Raw genomic sequence first — 19869 nt, 5'->3', positions numbered from 1 at the left:
ATACAATGTAGAAAGAGCATGTTATGTTTCTTGTAACAATTAGCAGATTTTAATTCAGCTTTGTGAGCCATATTGTTTTGTTGGTCACTGCTGGCACGCCCACTGGGTGGCAGCGTTGCTTCAAATAAAGCTCGGTTAAACTTTTGAAAAATTGAAATTTCGGGCCGCCATGTAGCTCACTTGGTAGAGGTAGCGGCGCATGGCCTCCAAGCGGATTTGGGTTTGAATCCAGCTTGGGACCATTTACCATCGGGACCATTGTCATCCGCTCCGTCTCCACGTTTCAAATCTATGTCTAATAATCTAGAAATGAGGTACAATTTAGGACACAAGATTCCTGCCTTTAATTTAAGCAGATATCTGTTTGCTGCCTCTTTTGCATTCCCCAATAATTTACAAGATCAGGGTTTTTCACTGGCAAATGAATGTGTTGAACTTCAGGATCTATATGCTAGATGGCACATTTAGGATTCTAGAAAACCAAAACAGTGAGCTTAAAGAGGCTCAAATATGCTGCTAAAAAACGCTAAAGACTAAACGGTGCAAGCAACTGACAAATGACATGTAGTGAAATTAGATTTAGGCCTAAATGACATTATAAACTCGATTTAGGAAGCTGCATAATGTATCATTCAGATCTTCCAATGAATTTATTTTAGAAGTACCGAAAGTATTACACAAGAAATCTGGGGAGGCTGCTTTTTGTTTTTATGGCCCCAAACTGTGGAACAGCATCCCATTGGATCTTAGAACAGCAAACTCCAAGACCTATCTTTTTAATTCATTTCAGGTTTATCACTGTTCATGTTTTATTGTTTTATGGTTCTGTGATATAACTATTTGCTTGTTTATAAAGTTTTTTCTTATGTTCCTCCATCTTTATTTTGTATCTATAAAGCATTTTGGGCTGCATCTTGCGTGCTATATAAATAATGTTTATAATTATAACAATGATGTCTGTCTGTAGGATGCATTCAGCCTGCTAGCGTACTCGGACCCCTGGAGCTGCCCGGTGGGCCAGCAGTTAGACCCCACCCAGAGAGAAACCCTCTGCTCCGCACTCAACAGCGCCATACTGGGTAAACAGCCAACACTGATGCATACTGTGGGGTTTGTTCACTGTAAATGGACATCCTAACCAACACCAATAACTATACATATATTGTTTCAAAGATGTACTAACCAACTTGAGAACAATTAAAAACGTCCATTTTGATACATACAGATACAACATTTTTGAAGAACTTGATTTTGAATCTTTTCGTTATTAATAATAAGAATAAGGAAACAGTTAAAAATAACTCAAGGAGAGAGAGATGCTGCTGATGAACACTTTCTGTGCCTTCATAGAGTTCTTTAGTAACAAAAATGAGTTATTATTATCTGAGGTTAAATCATTAATCAATTATTATCATCCTGTGATTATGATGTAAATACTGTAGCTGTGTATGAGGGTCATTCAAATATCTATTAGTATCACCAACATGCTTACATGACCCAATGTTTAACTTCTCAAGGTGACAGTGCTGAAAAAACAGCTGGTGCATGCATCATTTGCTTGTTGCCACTCTTAACAGAATGTTATTGTACATACTTGTGGATGCTCACATCAGTATATAGTTATCTTTAAAGTTATTCTTCTTCTTGTGGATTGCCTCTTACACTGTGATATTGTTATAGCCATGTGGCAAAAAGAGAGCAACCCCTTGACATTATCTCTGCCTTTTAATATGGAGTCTCTAATACCCAGCCCACACACTTGATGCATTATTGTGACTTATGTGCTGCACCTTTTCCTGCCTGACTGTGTTTTTCTGCTCTAGAGTCCCAAAACCTGCCTAAGCAGCCTCCACTGATGTTAGCACTCGGCCAAGCCACAGAGTGTGTTCAGCTCATGGCCAGAGTCCGCTCTGGCTCCTGCTCATTCGCCAGAGTAGACAACTTTTTGCACTAGCCCAGGTCCAGGTGAGCAAGTTTATGTGAGATAAGACCACAGACAATACATGTTTCTGACACAATACCTTATTTTCTCAAAGTTGGAGTTTTTCTGATGGGTCATGCTAACTTTGCATTCCCCATCCCCAAGACAACCAGTTTTTTGTAAAGAGGCACAAGACACCTAAAACCTTCGAGTTAGACCTACATTTTACAAAAAAACGTTCCAAACACTAAACAGTCCAACTGAAAGTAAACCCATAAATAAGCTCCTCGATTAGCTATTGTAGCTAACTGCTGAGCGATTAACCTCCTGAAACTAACCAGCTTACCAAACTAGTTATTCTTCTGCAGGAAAGTCAGCTGGCTAATGCTAATTCAAACAGCTAGTGTTTGCCCATAGTTTAAGCTAATCTTAGCTCAATGACTTTATGGAAGTTAAATGACTGAATAACTGTGTCCACATGCCACTGTTAAGATGGTGTAACATTAAATACAAATGTTGTGTTTATACTTATACTTCCACTAATACAGTGGAAGTATAAGTATATTGTGGTGATAAGAGGCTTTGCTAATAATCCTAATTAATTTGCTGAATCACAGCGACACAGCCTCGCAAATGTAAACCGGTACAGAACAGATAGCTTGGTTAGCCCTGAAGTGGATCTGGACAACACACTCTCACTCCCTAAACGTCCAGGAGCGACGCTTGGTCAGGGTCCCGTGGCGTGCAGTTGTAACGCGCCGAGGCTCCTTCAGCTTCATAAACGGACGCAAAGAGCTTTCAACTGATTGCAATGTATTCCCATCGGCGGCGGTATTTGACGCTCATGAAAGCACCGCACCCGTTTATGTCGGCAGCTCTTAAAGGCAATGTGAGCGTCCATTCCCATTGGATAATGGAGAATTGTACACCCGGAAGTAAGTATTCTCCTTACTGTCGATTGATTTGACAGTGATATCTGCACTACTCATCAACTCAAAAACACCAGATTACCTCTGAAATGTGGAGCGCCAAAGAGACTACACTACCCACAATCCCCAGCTATTGTTGTGACGACACCTGTCCGCTTTGTGACAAACCCTGTGATTAATCTTCAAGCTCTGTGATTGGATGTTGGAGTGGCAGTGCGCCAAGGTTACGCCGAGCGTCAGGCTCTTTGAAATGGAACGAAACCACGGCAGACTATTCAAAACTGGACTCGAACGGCCCCCGAGAACTACACATGCTGGCTATTGTGTTTCGCAACATGTTCTCTATGGCACGTCTCTACTGGGAATTGTGGTTTTAAAAGAAGTTTTTGTTTTTCCCAAAATTAGAAGTTGACAGTATTAAACTGTGTACATCCCTGGAGGTTTAGGCGATAGGAAACACATTGGTGTGTACACATTTAAAACATGTAATTACTAAATGGGTGAAAATTGCTTGTATCCATAATGGGCAGCATTAATATATACCCACACGACAGCTCATTGTTACTTTGTAATTCTACTCCACTACAATTCAGAGGTTAACCTGGTATTTTTACTCCACTACATTTACTTTAGTAACTTTGCAGATTCTGATTAATGATGTGAAATACAAACAACCCTTAAAGCAGACTTTAGTTACACCTGAGTAAAATTCAGGGAAAGGTGATTGTCAAGTGCCAACAATCAGGAGAGATATTTAATAGTTGGTGCTCGAGAAGACTAAACATTTATCTGCAGATCTCTATAAAGTATATTAATTACTCGTTATTCTCTACTAATAGTTAATTAAAAACTGTATATAATTGCTATTTTGCACATCCCTTTCAAGATTTTCTAAGGTTTATTGACATATCATATACACAACTACGGTGTAGTTATGCAATGAATGAAAAACGTGGGTCAAAGGTTCCTCAACAGTGCATTACAAGACATCTATCAATATGTGTGTATACATACCTCCACCATTAAACTGTCAAATTCTGCACATTTCTTATACTATCTACACACATAAGAGTATAATTAATGTGTATAGTAAAGTTCAAATAAGTAATAATAATACATATGTATAATATCAGTTAAAATAAGTGCTTCAACATATTTAACATTGCAGGAAAGCAATATATTAGACGTTAAGTACTTTGTCAGGCTTAATATTTATTTGTAGATAGATACCCCCAAAGCTTTTTTCTTATTTGAAAGAAGACCTTAACCTAAAGTATTTTTAAATGTGTTAATAAAGGTTAATTAGTTTGTCTGTTTTGCACATCCTCATATTAATATCTTTGTACATCCAGCACTAAACTGTTTTATTGTAGAGATCACTTACAGTATCTTCTTGATTTATTATATTCTATATTTCTATCATTGACCTTCTACTTTCCCCCTATGAAAGTATGTACTCTTAATATATATATATATAATATAATATTGTTTTCATCAAATAACATTATTCAATAAAAATAACATTATTCAACAAAAATAATTCAATAACGTGCTTTAACCACTAGGCGGTGCAGACAAGGTACACACAGCATACTATTAATAACTTTGTATTATTAGTGTAGGACACTTATGTTCATGTTTTTACAATTTTACAGGATGTTGCTATACTATTTCTCATGTTTTACTTCTACACATTAATATCTGATTTGTAAAACATCACCGACAGAAAGGTATATCCGTCATTTAATGGTAAGCTATTGAAATTGTGATTCCATAGAGGTGTCTCCCATCACCCAAATCCCCTGACTATTCTCTCAACTCAGTATTTACATTCTTATATTCAAAGAAAATCAGTAATATCTTTAAAAACGTGCATTGCGGCTAAAACATCCAATCAGCGAGCTGAGGATCTTTCCTACGTCTGTTTCCGGTATTGTTCCTGTAATGAGAGTTCACATTTATGAAGGGTGGAATTGATTACACATCTTCAGAAACATAATTTGCTTCAGATATAACTCATAGCAAATAAAGTATACAAATATAAGTAATAAAAAGATAAAACACTGGCATGTAATTTACGTTAGAATAAATAGAATGGTTTTGAATAATAGATGAGTAAAATCTACGTCACTATACAGCCCCGCCCACTTTTGTGGAAACCAACGCTGTCATTTGAACGGCGATCAAGCCTGAAGCCACAGAGATCTTCTGTTACTGTCCTTTCTTCTTAGAGGAAGTACAGAAACACGTAACTCTGGATTTGTTTTAATGTTTGAGGTGCAATAAACGACACAGCAGCTTTTTGGCATGTTAAAACTATTATTTTCTGCCTCGCTCATGAGAGTAACAGCTGGCGAAATTACAGCCTCGCCTACTGATTTTAAACGTGTGCTCTAAAATGATATTTATAAATGACTATTATCATTATTATAAGCAAGACAATAAATGGCAAAGATATGTAGAAAATAAACGTCTTTAAGATACGTTCACAAGAAACGTAACGTGGGAGAGAATACGTTTCTAGCTAAACGTAATTGAGAATGCAGTTTAGTTCTGTGGGAACGCAATTTTTAGTAGACAGGGTTGGACTTTTTTTGTATGAATTTATGTTTCATCCAATCACATGAAACATAAATTCATGTGCTTGTTGACTTATCACGAGGTTTGTCAAAGCGGACAGGCATTGTCACAACAATAGCTGGGGATTGTGGGTAGTGTAGTCTCTTTGGCGCTCCACATTTCAGAGAAAACAAGTTGTTTCTCAGAATTGAAGGGGAAAAACACAAAAGCATTGCACACAATTTAAACCTATCAATGTCGTTTAATTAACAAAGGTAATCCGGTGTTTTTTAGTCGATGAGTAGTGCAGATATCACTGTCAAATCAATCGACAGTAAGGAGAATACTTACTTCCGGGTGTACAATTCTCCGTTATCCAATGGGAATGGACGCTCACATTGCCTTTAAGGGCTGCCGACATAAACGGGTGCGTTGCTTCCATGAGCGTCAAATACCGCCGCCGATGGGAATACATTGCAATCAGTTGAAAGCTATTTGCGTCCCTTTATGAAGCTGAAGGAGCCTCGGCGCGTCACAACTGCACGCCACGGGACCCTGACCAAGCGTCGCTCCTGGACGCTTAGGGAGTGAAAGTGTGTTGCAACAGATAGCTATAATAGCTAATCCATGGTTTGTTATCCATTCTCTGGTACACCTTTTTTCTCCCAGGATTACATTTCCTGTATCTCTACAAGAGAGGTGGCAAGTGCAAAGTTAACATGATCCATAGAAAGGGTTGCCAAAATTAAGATAATAAGATCCAATTAAAAGATATCATACTTTTGTGTTGTATTTTCTGAGGGACATACTGAATGACCTTTGGCATTTTGAGCATCCTGTATCGAAGCATTTGGAAAAGTACAGGGTGTAACAGTCCCCGTTTATTATTTTCTACGGAAACATTTCTCAATGCAATAATTAAAAAAATGTAAATAACTTAAACATTGGTCATACAGTATTAGTCAAATGAATATCTTCAAAATGAAATACAAATACCAAAACCCCACATCTATGCTGAGCATGAAAATGAACTCAAGCTGTTTTAATCATGTTACATCATTCATTACCCTGCTTAGATGATTACCCGTCTCTCCACAGGTTAATGTTAAGTAGCACTGAGAGAAGGCATGTCCTGCAGGTAGTTGTCATGGCGACGGAGGAGAGAGCATGCGTGTGATTGGTGTGTTTGGCTGTCCATCAGACCAAGCCAGCGGCACCGACAGAGGAGAGGCGAGCAGGAGAGAAGAAGGCTTCCTTTTAATTTAGTATTATCAAATAAACAAATGTGTGACACTATTTAAAGATAATTAATTATTATTCTGTTTATCTAGCCATTTTTATAGTTCTTTTTTGTCAGATTGTTGTGCTCATCCTCGACAAAACAAATTGTTAATCCCCTTTTTCATTTTTCTTCTGTTTTATCGGGTGGATTTTGATTTCCTACGGTCAGTATTTTATTCAATTTTGTGTTGTTCACCATATCACAAACCACAATACACACATCTCGTTACTGCGGTAACCCCCACAATTGTAGGTCAACAGTTCCTGAGGCATATTAACCTCATCTTTGATACAGAAGACAGACGCTGAACCCTTTATCCTTCCAAAATACTTGAAGCAATTATGTCTTGTATTACATCCAGCAGTAGCCAGCCTGAAAACACATTTGATTGTGTGGAGATGCTGAAAGAAAAAAGAAATAGACTGATGTATGACACACGTGGGCCCCTCAATTATTCCAGAGGTTCCAAAAGAATGGCTTGCATCCTGTGTCAAAAAACTGAATTGAAGGACCTCTGTAGAGAAGAACACTGCCAGTAACAAGGGGGAGCATTTTAAGGACGGGATTACATTGGAATATTAGAGGTGTTGAAGCCTTAATTTGACTGTAACGACCAGAGCATCGACCAATCAGTGATGTGGTTGCAGGTGGCGGAGCTCAGCTGCAGCTACAACACCTGCTCAAGATCCAATGTAACACTATTATCAGGTTCGCCTTCATGCCAGCAGAAAGAAAATCAGGTTCAAAAGTAGACTAAAGCGCAGGGTGTGGACGGCTAAAACTCAAGTCCCCCCCCCAGGATTTTCATTACAATATTCTTATTTTCTTTTTATTTTCTTTGGTTGGCCTCCACCTGACCTGCTCTGTACATGTGCTGTAGCAATTATAGTTTAAAAACAAAGAGGAAAAATAATTTGCCAAATTCATTTTAGGGTGATAATTGGGATAATTAAGTAATTTAATTTATTTAATTAGGGTGATTGAGTGGAAACCTCTCAAAGGTTGTTTAAGGTGTTGAACCAATCATTTTGTTCACACAGAAACCTCCATTTCTCTATCAACCATAAGTTTAAAGTGATTATGCCTTGCCTATTACTGGACAGGCGGTAAGTTCATTTATGAAGCCCAAAGGTGTGTCCAAGAGTGCCTCCCAGTACATTAACTTGATACAAAGATGATGAAGAAAGATCCAGATTGTTCCAATATCCTCCTGTTTTGGAGTCGGTTCAGTTATAAAAAAGAAATGATTTAGCCCCCAACAACAGCTTTCAGCAAATGTGTTTAGTGCCCAAACGTTTTTGATATTATATGATACAAGACATTGTGAAATTGGCCAATTAGCTACTGTAAAACTATGTGGCTGTTTGCTAACTCCCAAGCCAGAAACTCTTTTTGGTTCAACCAACTATTTGTTGCTGCTTATGAACACAATCCAGAGTAACACAGCTGTCTTTCTTTTTAGCTTCAACAGGGCAACTTAAGCTACCTAGCTAGCTGGGCTTTGAATGACCTCGTATGATTATTCATAATAGCAAATGTTAGCTGCAGCAGCTAATTCTGACTTAAGTAGTTAATTGATTCTGGAAATGTTTCTCAGAGAAAGGAGCACCACTGTTATGTGCAAAAACACACATTCTTTGCTGTTGCTAGCTAGCTGCTGTTGGGCCTAAGATTGTTTTTTTTTTGGGAGTGGAAGGCGCTTAAATGCATCAATTCAGAAGGAAGCTGAAAACGGGTACATTCAGACCGACAGTAAGAGATACTTACACACATATTTTGAACATTTTTGTGAAAATAAAAGCAGGTACACTTGTTTAAGTAGGAACCCAAATTACAAGTGTAAACCTTTTTGAATGATCTCCCAGCTTATCGGCTCTTGTATATTTGGTCACAAGATTGTTTATTTCACTATGTCTTGTTTACTTATCCAATATTGAAGTTTAATATTATTCATTTTCAAATGTTATCATTATCATCAGTTTCTGTCTCTGTATCCGAAAAGATGATTGTTTATTGCACAATGAAACAAATTGGACTCAACTACACCTTATTTCCAGTCCAATAACTGGGCTTTGGTAACAAAGCTTTTGTTTCATCCCTCAGCTTTATTTGAAATATTTTCATTCTTTTGTTTTTACATCAGACTTTTCTACCAAATAGAAATGATTTCATGTTCTGTCTGACTAGTGGCAAACTGTCACTTTGGCTGCTTTGTTGTGACCTCGCAAATGGCTTGTGGATCCACCCTGAAGTGTATATTTCCATTTATAAGAGAATAGAGAAACATGGAATAATATAATACCGGAGATGTGTGTATGCAATGTGGGGTTTACAACAGGGTATGTGGTCATCTTTTTTCCGAGCTGGTTTTTATTAAGACTTTCAGATATAATAGGAACTATTCTAATAACCTCACATGCAGTACTCACAATATCTACAGCTGTAAAGGACTTATGTTACATGCACACACACACACACACACACACACACACACACACACACACACACACACACACACACACACACACACACACACGTGAAAGACAAACCTCTGTTGCATACCTGTAGGGAACAAGTCTCCCACTTGTCCTTTGTGTTTGAGCCTGGGCTGCGTCTCAGCACTGTTACCATGCACCCTTCCTCTTATCCCTGCAGACATAGCCACTGATGTGATCAGTGATTGTTTTTAAGAAATGGAGGAATGTGAACAGTTTTGGAAATGGGCCTGAGGCCCCTGAAGCCACACGGACTTCTTCAGGAGTAGCCGGAGAAATGGATTTAGGCATTGCAGACGAGCTGTCCACAATTGACTTCTATCATGATTTAAATTTCATATTTTGACTTTGAGTTTTAGCAAAAAAACAACAAAAAAACTATTGTGAAATGAGTTACCCTCTATTTAGCATGACTTTTAAAACGATATAAAAAAAAGGAAAAATTATAATTGAAAAAAAAAACCTATGTACTGGAAACATGTTAAAAAAGAAATATTGTATTCTGTTTAATTTTGACAGAATTATTTTTATTAAAACACATCCATAAGCATATGATTGATCTCGTGTTTTTATTTGGTGTGTTTTTTTCCCATGCTTCCTAATTTGTATTGTATTATACATCTCAGATACATCATTTTTACAGATACATAATCAAGGATCAATGGCTCTATAACAAAACAACACTCACTTTATAAAAGCAAGCTCAAAACATTGGGCAGTTTGCCACAACATTTGACCTCAAATGTAAAAGCTACGGCACAATTGGTGACCTGAGGAAGGAGCTGATGAATGACGGCTATAACAACCTTATCAAAGGTTCAAAGGTATCATTATAATGTAAGTGCTAGGGGATAAGATGATGTTTGAGCTTTTAAAGACACCCATTGAAGCCCTATGATCAGGCGTCTTTAATTAGACGCGTGTCTAAATGTTCAGGTTGTTAAATAAAACACTAACATTGCCCCATAAGACGTATGCTGTTCATGATGTAATTAACACACACTTTGGCAGTGTTGATGACTCGTACTGTGGAATAGCATTAATGTCATCATTTTTCTATTTCCTGTTAAATTTCCTCTTCCCAAAATGAAACTGTGGAAACATTTTCCCAACAAACTGAAACAATTGCCACCGGGACAAGCTTCTGTGTGTGTTTACAACCACCATTTTGGATCACTTCAACGACTGTACTTATTTACGCATCCTGCTTTATACTATATGTCATCTATTATTGCTAATGTTCAATATGTTTCTGTATTATAGTAATTGAACAGCAGAGGGCAGAATGAGATTGGGAATACATAACCATCACTAAGAGGCGTGTGGCGCAGTGGGTTGTGCGTTGGTGTTTGGATCAGGGGGTCACAGGTTCAAACCCCACTGCAGTCAGCATGTCGTTGTGTCCCTGCGACACTTCACCCCAAATTGCTCCTGTGGGGATTGTCCACAGTACTGAGTATGTAAGTCGCTTTGGATAAAAGCATCTAACAAGTGACATGTCATGTAATAGAAATCCTGAGAGGAGAACCAAAACAAATGGCTAAGTATGTAAATTAATAACACAATAAGTAAACAACAAAAACGAAATGGCAGGTATATGTACACCATGGTAATAAACATGAAAAAAAAACATGCAGGGGGTTATATTGCACTCGTATGTCTATTGCACAACGTTTAATATTTTCAGACAGTGTTATTGCACATCGGGGGAATTCCAGTCTATGTGGGGGTCTACCAGGGGCCGTGGTGGTTGTACAGCCTGACCGCTGAAGGAGCTGCACAGTGCGTAGGCTACATGGTGTCATGGAGGGGGTGAGATAAATTGTCCAATAGTGATTACAGCTTTGCCATCACTCCCCTGTCCCCCAACACCTCTTCAGTGTCCAGAGGACTCCCCAGGACAGAGCTTGCCTGAATGACTGGACCCTACACTCTTCCATAAGTGGGTCAAAAAGGACCCGTATTAGAATAATATATGTTTTTATGCCATTTTTGTCTTTTTGGTTAAGAAAAATCACTTGAATAATATTTAGTATTATATTTTGGTTCACATTAGAAATATTTTATATTTAATTTTTCACAATTTATAATTAATAAAAATGTTTTTACATTTTGAAAAAAAAACGTTTTGAACATATTGTCCCAAAGATCTCCGCTATTCTGAGACCCTCACAGTATTCCAGTCCCTTTTCAAAACTTATCTCTTCTCCTCTTGTCTACTCATAGCCCTCCCCCCCCCCATCAATCCATGCCGGTTGATCAAGTTTGATAGCCCTATACCCCCGCCCTAACCTTCCCTTGTATTGCAAAGCGATGTTGAGTCCTTGAAAAGCCCTATACAAATATAATGTATTATTATTATTACTATTATTATTATTATACTGACAGGTATCAGATCTTGCTGTGTAAAATAATCTTCCTGAGAGGTGTCACTTGTGATGTAGTCTGTGTGGTCTAGTGAATGTATTCCTCACAGCCACAGGTGATAAGAATCAAAGGTTCCCAGAGGATCCCATAGAAAATGCATGCGGGTCATTTTTTGACCCACTTATGGAAGCTTGGGGTAGTAATACAAAAACTACAATTTCTTAAAATGTAAATTTAAAATGTGAATGGCATGATATCCAAAACATGTTTTTTGAAGAATAGCTGGAATATGAAATGATAAAACATTTTTATTACCAAGATACTTCAAGAAAACCACCTCACCGGGTCCAAAAAGACCCACTTATGCATCTAAGGGTTTTAACCAATCTGTTAAGTCTCTTCCTGTCATCAAAGCATATTGTGATATACTTGATCTTGTAATATACTCTTATTTTCTCTTAAAAATGTAATTCCCTATAATTGCATTTTCTAACATTTAAAATTTTTGACAAGCTGTTACTCATCTCCCTCAGTAAAAAATTATACATGTTTTTTAAGCGTGACTTGTACATTGGTGAGAAGAGAACCTTGAATGGCACTGTATAGAATGAGTTAGCAAAGAGCGCACAAACCTCCACCAAGGCGGATGGTGCATTGTTTGGACTTCTATGTGTTCATGAGCTTTTAATGAAGACCACATGTAGGTTACAAAGAACATGTGTTCTTGTATTCAGTGGTTCAGAACATTAAATAACATATTAATATCTGTTTATTAGTTGCTCCCTCTTGAAGGTGCTTTCAATTTTCCTATTTGGGATCTCATTTTTTAAACTATCCCAACACCAAATGATGCACAACAAATGCCCACATTTTTGAAAAGTTGACTTTAAGTAAAACCTAATCTTTGTATCTTTAATCTTTGTTTTGGATCAGGTCGGAAATGTAATCGGTTCTTCCTTCACCCAAGAAACATCCCTTCCACTACTAAGTTTTTATTAAAAGTGAGTTTGTAATTTTGCACAGACAAACAGACAATCTAAGGCTAAAACAAAATTGCGTTTGCAGAAGTTATAATAGAGGACCAGGTAGTGTTAATTTCGTCAGCTATTTTTTTATTTAGTTTTAGTCTTAGTCCTGTGTTAAATTTCCCAGCTGCTGCCCTGCCGCAGCACCGGAAATGGAACTGCTGGGAGAAAAACTGACTATCATCAGAGATGTAACGTTATCTTTGATAATATTTCGTCTCCTCATTTTTCGTCAACGAAAGTAAAGAGAGATTTTGGCATCGTTTTTATTTAGTAAACTACATTTTCGTCTCGTCACTTTTCGTCAACGATATTGCATGATGATTTTGTTACAGTTATTGTTTACTGCCGTCGGTGCCGTCTCGTCATCGTCTCGTTTTCGTCATGGAAAAAAAGGTCGTTGACGAACATATTTCGTCATAGTTTTAGTCAACGAAATTAACACTAGGACCAGGAAGGGAGCCCTGCGGGACGCCAAATGATATTCATTAAAGTTGTTCCGGCCAGGAAGAACGTCCCAAATGTTTTCCTTGAAGTAGTTAAAGCCATAAAGCACCTGAGGACTTAGATGTAAAGACCCAAAACCCCAACTATGATTTTTCCCTAGAGTGCTTAAACCTAGGCAACCCTTATCATCAAATAATATGATCGATTTTTTTGCAACACTGATTGGTTACTGTTTTGTAGAGCACAGACAAAGAATGTTGCCCTACGAATAGGGACGTCAGATCTAATTCTAATTATTAATTTACAAATGATATAGGGGGATGGCAATCATTTGTCATTGAATTTATCGGACTTTTGGTTGATCTGGTGTCAATGTATTTCCAGTGACCTTTTGTTGTGTATCAAGTGTGTGTTGTAATTGTGGTACAGCAGAGTAGTTCACGGAAGAAAACAACAAATTATATAGAAATCTTCCTTAAAAATCGATTTTAACACTAAGTTGTTGATAGAACATTATATATCTGAAACTATATCTTAATACATGCTTATAACTTAAACCATCATTGCTAATGTGTCTATTGCTTTCCAATAAATGCGCCATAGAAAAATGACATCCATGTCAAGCAGTATTCACATTTTATAGCAATTGTCTCTGATTCTAAGGCTGACTGAGTTCCAAAAAAACTTCTATTGACATCCCGATCAAGAGATTTGGCTTTCTATCCTCAAACTGATGTGTTGTTCCAGCAATCTTGGACAACTTAATCCATGTTTATTATAACACATGCCAGTCTTCAAATATTTAATTGAGCTTGAAAACCAAACTGACAGTGACGGAGTGAAAAATAAAATGTTGTCTTCGTCAAATAATTCAAGTGGTATTTGATAACAAAATCTTTCTTTATTCCCAAAACATGCCATAAGACAATGTTATTCATTTACAGTAGAACCTTTCATCATGAGTCAAATCAATGGGCATTTATTCAATACAAAAACACATGCTAGGGGTGTAGAGGCTAACAAATATGCGATAATTTCATACAGCAATTAAATGTGTTTGTCGCTGGACCTCAGGCTATTTGTGATCAAAACCAGTTAACGAGGAGAGTGGGTGCTTGATGGAGTACAGGGCCGTGTCCTTGTAGTCCTTGCAAAAAGAATGGAATCAAAATGTGTAAACAAGTACAATCTGCTCAGGTTCATTCAACCTCTTTGACCCTCACCGACCTGCAGCCAAACACAACAATGTGCCTCAATCACCAACCCTTAAGGCAAAAAGGCAAACATTATTATTATAAAATCAACTTGTGTTTTTTTTTACACATTCACACATTTCTTGTCATTTGGGATTCTATTATGAGTTAAGAGCAGAATCTATGCGCACATTTGAGGGCTGCCATGTGTGTGCCCTAAAATTGGATATCGCTTTTTCTTCAATTCAATAGGGTTTGATTTACAATAAATACATCTTATAATTGATTTAATTTTTAAATATATTTAAAAAATGTTCCAAAGCATTATTATCATTAACACTTCAATGGGAACCATGCCATCCAATAATTCATGATGGATCATTTATAAGCACAGATATCAAAATCCAAAAAAATGTTTTTGAGTCTGGTGCTCCACGCCTTTTGTTAGGGCATTCTTTTTTTAATTCCCTACATTTTTATTTTTTAATGTGAACACATCCCTGCAATCTCATACCCTTTTATGTGGATTGGTGGAGAAATAGGGGATGAAATGCAGCCAATGGTCCCAGGCCGAGTTTGAAACCCCGGTCCTCCGAATGGGGACTGAGCTGCCATTTCTACCATGTGAGCTATACAACAGCCTTTTTTAAAAATTATTATTATAAGATCACAGGTATGAACAAAAAATGCCATGTCCAGAACCCAACGTAGTCTTTTCTTAAGACCTTTCTCAATAAAAAAATTTAAGAATAAGGAAGATATTGAATGAGGCAAACATTTAATTTAAACATTTCGGCTGCTGGTTTGAGATTCAGAATTTTGTGGAAATTAATGTAAAAGATACAAGACATCTACATGACATTTAATGACTTAGAACAATATCATCCAATATGTATATATATATATATATATATATATATATATATATATATACATATGTATTATAGTGATAGCCCTGTCATAGTGTGAATGATATTTTTCAACCTTAAAGCTACTAAAGCGGAAATAAAATGCAAAAAAATTGATTTTGTGTGGTTTATGAATAAGTATTTATCATCGATATTAAAGGTCCCATGTCATGGCCATTTCCACTGATCATAATTCCATTGTTGAGGTCTACTAGAATAGATTTACATTGTTCAATTTTCCAAACTCACATTGGTTTCTCATACAGCATCTCTGTAAAGTATGTGTATTCAGCAGTATTCACTCTCTCCACTAAACGGCTCGTTGCAGCTCTTGCCCCCCCCCCCCCCTTCCTGTGAGCCCAGTGTGCTCCGATTGGTCGGGACCAGTCGGGACGTTGTGAATCGCGCTGAGCTCCGTGGAGGTGTGATTTCCTTGTTTAGCGATACACAGCGAAATACAGCCAAACTCACCCTGAGCACACACAAAGTCACAGCCGAAGTAAAAACAATAAGTGTGGCTTGATATTGAGTAAGAAAAAGGTTGATGAACGCTGTGAGAATGGGTCTGCAGAGAGAACGGGTCTGCTGAGAGAATGGGTCTGTAGAGAGAACGGGTCTGCAGAGAGAATGGGTCTGCAGAGAGAATGGGTCTGCAGAGAGAACGGGTCTGCAGAGAGAACGGGTCTGCAGAGAGAACGGGTCTGCAGAGAGAATGGGTCTGCAGAGAGAACGGGTCTGCAGAGAGAATGGGTCTGCAGAGAGAATGGGTCTGCAGAGAGAACGGGTCTGTAGAGAGAATGGGTCTGCAGAGAGAACGGGTCTGTAGAGAGAATGGGTCTGCAGAGAGAATGGGTCTGCAGAGAGAATGGGTCTGCAGAGAGAATGGGTCTGTAGAGAGAATGGGTCTGCAGAGAGAATGGGTCTGCAGAGAGAACGGGTCTGCAGAGAGAATGGGTCTGCAGAGAGAATGGGTCTGCAGAGAGAATGGGTCTGCAGAGAGAACGGGTCTGCAGAGAGAATGGGTCTGCAGAGAGAATGGGTCTGCAGAGAGAATGGGTCTGCAGAGAGAACGGGTCTGTAGAGAGAATGGGTCTGCAGAGAGAATGGGTCTGCAGAGAGAATGGGTCTGCAGAGAGAATGGGTCTGCAGAGAGAACGGGTCTGCAGAGAGAATGGGTCTGCAGAGAGAATGGGTCTGCAGAGAGAACGGGTCTGCTGAGAGAACGGGTCTGCAGAGAGAATGGGTCTGTAGAGAGAATGGGTCTGCTGAGAGAACGGGTCTGCAGAGAGAATGGGTCTGTAGAGAGAATGGGTCTGCAGAGAGAATGGGTCTGCAGAGAGAATGGGTCTGCAGAGAGAATGGGTCTGCAGAGAGAATGGGTCTGTAGAGAGAATGGGTCTGCAGAGAGAACGGGTCTGCAGAGAGAATGGGTCTGCAGAGAGAATGGGTCTGCAGAGAGAATGGGTCTGTAGAGAGAATGGGTCTGCAGAGAGAATGGGTCTGCAGAGAGAATGGGTCTGTAGAGAGAATGGGTCTGTAGAGAGAATGGGTCTGCTGAGAGAACGGGTCTGCAGAGAGAATGGGTCTGTAGAGAGAATGGGTCTGCAGAGAGAATGGGTCTGTAGAGAGAATGGGTCTGCAGAGAGAACGGGTCTGCAGAGAGAATGGGTCTGCAGAGAGAATGGGTCTGCAGAGAGAATGGGTCTGCAGAGAGAATGGGTCTGTAGAGAGAATGGGTCTGCTGAGAGAACGGGTCTGCAGAGAGAATGGGTCTGTAGAGAGAATGGGTCTGCAGAGAGAATGGGTCTGTAGAGAGAACGGGTCTGCTGAGAGAACGGGTCTGCTGAGAGAACGGGTCTGCAGAGAGAACGGGTCTGCTGAGAGAACGGGTCTGCAGAGAGAATGGGTCTGCGGAGAGAATGGGTCTGTAGAGAGAATGGGTCTGCGGAGAGAATGGGTCTGTAGAGAGAATGGGTCTGCAGAGAGAATTTCGCCGCGATCCCAACTGTCTGTTATCAGCCTGCAGCCAGGGAGGAGAAATCAGCAGAGCTGCCTACACTGAGTGTGTAAGGAAGTCCGTGGATTGGTCAATTTGGACCAATCAGCGGGGGCTTAACGTAACGGCTCCGTGGACGTAATGTAACGGCTCCACGGATTGGTCCATTTCGTTCCGGGGACGACATGACATCATGATGTACCCGGAAGAATCAAATGGACAGTGACGTATCTCCAACGAGGCGTTTTGGGGAGGTATTGTCTGTGTTAGAGTTTTACTCGCCACAGGGTGTACTTTGAGGGTTTTGACTCTGCACACCGTTTACATGCATAAAAACCTTCATAACACACAAGGGGACGGGTAATAACCGGAAAAGCATGACATGTGACCTTTAAGGCCTAGGATCATTTGGATTATACGACCAGACGTGTACCTTTCCTACAAACAAGCACACACACAACTTTACAGCGCCAGTAGGCCTATACGCCAGGCATCCAGAGGTCAGTGGTCCAACAATGCATGAAGGTTTCACATTAGCGTTGTTAAAATCCCTTTCTTCTGCAGACGAAGATAATTCTGCTCGAGGTGAGGGTGGAGGACCACCTCTGTCGGGGTTGATGCCAACAACTTTCCTTTATCGTATTTTATGCTCTCGAAGCCCCGTATAAGTCCTCGAAGCGCCGCGAGACCTCTGGCCTTCGGAACTGGGATAGGGATTGAACATTCACCTTGGTTGCTATGGCACCTGTTAGTCCCCATGGCAACTTGCTACAGCGTTCTTGGATGAGTGGGGGTAAGGAGTAAACAACACAACACCCACTCTTATTGCCCAATTGCTGTAATGCATATTCATAGTCACATGCGAGTCATTAGGGATATGTTTTATTAGTCCATCCATCCATTCATCCATCTACGCTTTTTAGCTCGACTAAATAGTAATTACTCTGAGGCCAGTTGAAGGATGCGGCCCCCGCCTGCTCTCAGCTAGATTGTAATGGGTTTATAAGCGCTGCTGATTGAATTGATTGCCACAGTTGGAGTCTGGCTGAGATGTACAATGGGGTGAATATGCAGACCGCGGAACATTAATCAGCTCACACGGACCAGCTACATGCTCTCAATTTTATTGCAGATACAGTTGGAAATGTATACAGTACAAGTCATATGCAAGCAAGGACAGCAATAAAACAGACAATATTTATTTTTCTTTCTCCGTTTGATTTGACAGTGTTGACTCGCAGTCCTGTTGGATCCATTTGAAACTGTTTGTTCATCTGGCACCTGGTAGCCAAGTGTTACTAGCGTTATTTGCTTCTTTTCTCATAAATATTCTCTTTCACAATAACAGTAAGTGGTATATGGTTTAAAGGAATTACCTTTACAAGAAACTGTTGCAGGGCTGTACGCCAGTCGTTCAGGATAATGCTTAACATTTTTACGATTTTGTTGGCTAGATTTGTTCTGCTATACCCTTTCAATGTATTCAATTTGCTTGGTTTGTGATTCAGTCTCCAGGAGCAAAAGGATATCCACAGGAACTGATTATAATTGTAAGTCGCAGCCATGTGGACACTTGAGGTGAAAAAACTCAGAAGAAACAAAGAGGAAGGCTGAAGAAGACGTGGTGGCGCGACTCGCTGAGGGAGACTGGGACTTGTTGTCATGAACGAAAATGTACAACAACAAAATCACTAGTCTTCCACAACGCGTAACGCCGTTTCGACAGACTTAAAGTGCTGCTGCCTGATTCTCTGAAACAGCCGTGTAAACACATGAGATGTGATTTTCCTGGAAAAAAAGTGTATTACCTGGCCTTCAGTGCGGGAAAGTCAGAAGACGAAACTACCTGTGAAAAAGGGGCATTATTAACAATAGTGTCAAATTGAATTTAAATACATATCCTCAATAAACTTCAAGCATCATATGTCTAAAGGCTTATCGAATAAACTTCACAGCATTTCCTTGCATCATGGCGTTTCGGTAAGTCAATGTTTTCATCTGGCTGTATCTCCCCAAGGTTATGGCTAAATATTCGTCTTAAAATCCACAAATCCACTGAAAAGGCCAATATCAGCTAAAGTAGTTTTGAGAAAGTTATAGTGAAAGGGATATATCTAATTCGTTTTCATATATTTATCCATGCTAAAAACAAATAGTCATTACCTTCTTTATTCATCATATATTATGCATTAAGGCTGTCATGTGTTAGGAAATAACATAAAGTGGTAGATACGGAGCGACCATTATAAATACATTTTCCAGGGCTGTAATAATGCTCCGATAACTACAACTCTCACCATACCTACTTCAATGTGTACACACACACACACACACACACACACACACACACACACACACACACACACACACACACACACACACACACACACGGCTGAGCAGTATGTTGCTACAGAGCATCTGTTTTAATAACAGAAGAGTAAAAAGACACTCCTTTAATCACCTGGTATTGGTTCTGTAAAGCACGTATCTCTCAAGGGTTAGGATGAGGAGAGCAGAGTTGAGGAAAGTGAAGAAAGTAAGGAAGGGATTAGAACAGGAAGGTAGAAAAAAGGAGCTGTAAAGAAAGGGAAAGTGAGAGGGGAAGAGAAGAGAAAAAGGAAAGGTAAGAAAGGAAATGGAAGGGGAAAATAAATACAAAGAAAAATAAGTGGGAAAGAAAGGATAAGAAAAAAAAGAAGAGAGGAAGGAAATAAGAGGAAATAAAAGGAAAGTAAATGAATGAAAGC

At 39.2% G+C, this 19869-nt stretch overlaps 1 protein-coding gene across 1 annotated transcript in view; it reads left to right on the top strand.

Moving 5' to 3' along the window:
• The window catches only part of ranbp10 (RAN binding protein 10), a 50749-nt gene extending 41013 nt beyond the window's left edge, over window positions 1-9736 (top strand). Inside the window, 3 exon segments of the mRNA XM_034205878.1 lie at window positions 968-1079; window positions 1824-1965; window positions 6508-9736. Of these exon segments, the coding sequence (XP_034061769.1) occupies window positions 968-1079; window positions 1824-1954 (243 nt within the window). The 3' untranslated portion in view covers window positions 1955-1965; window positions 6508-9736.
• The last annotated feature ends 10133 nt before the right edge of the window (window positions 9737-19869 follow it).

The sequence above is a fragment of the Gymnodraco acuticeps genome, unplaced genomic scaffold (genome assembly GCF_902827175.1).
Source record: "Gymnodraco acuticeps unplaced genomic scaffold, fGymAcu1.1, whole genome shotgun sequence".
In the NCBI taxonomy this organism is placed as follows: Eukaryota; Metazoa; Chordata; class Actinopteri; order Perciformes; family Bathydraconidae; genus Gymnodraco; species Gymnodraco acuticeps.
Note: the sequence above shows the minus strand (reverse complement) of the source record. Positions and strands in the feature narration are given on the sequence as shown.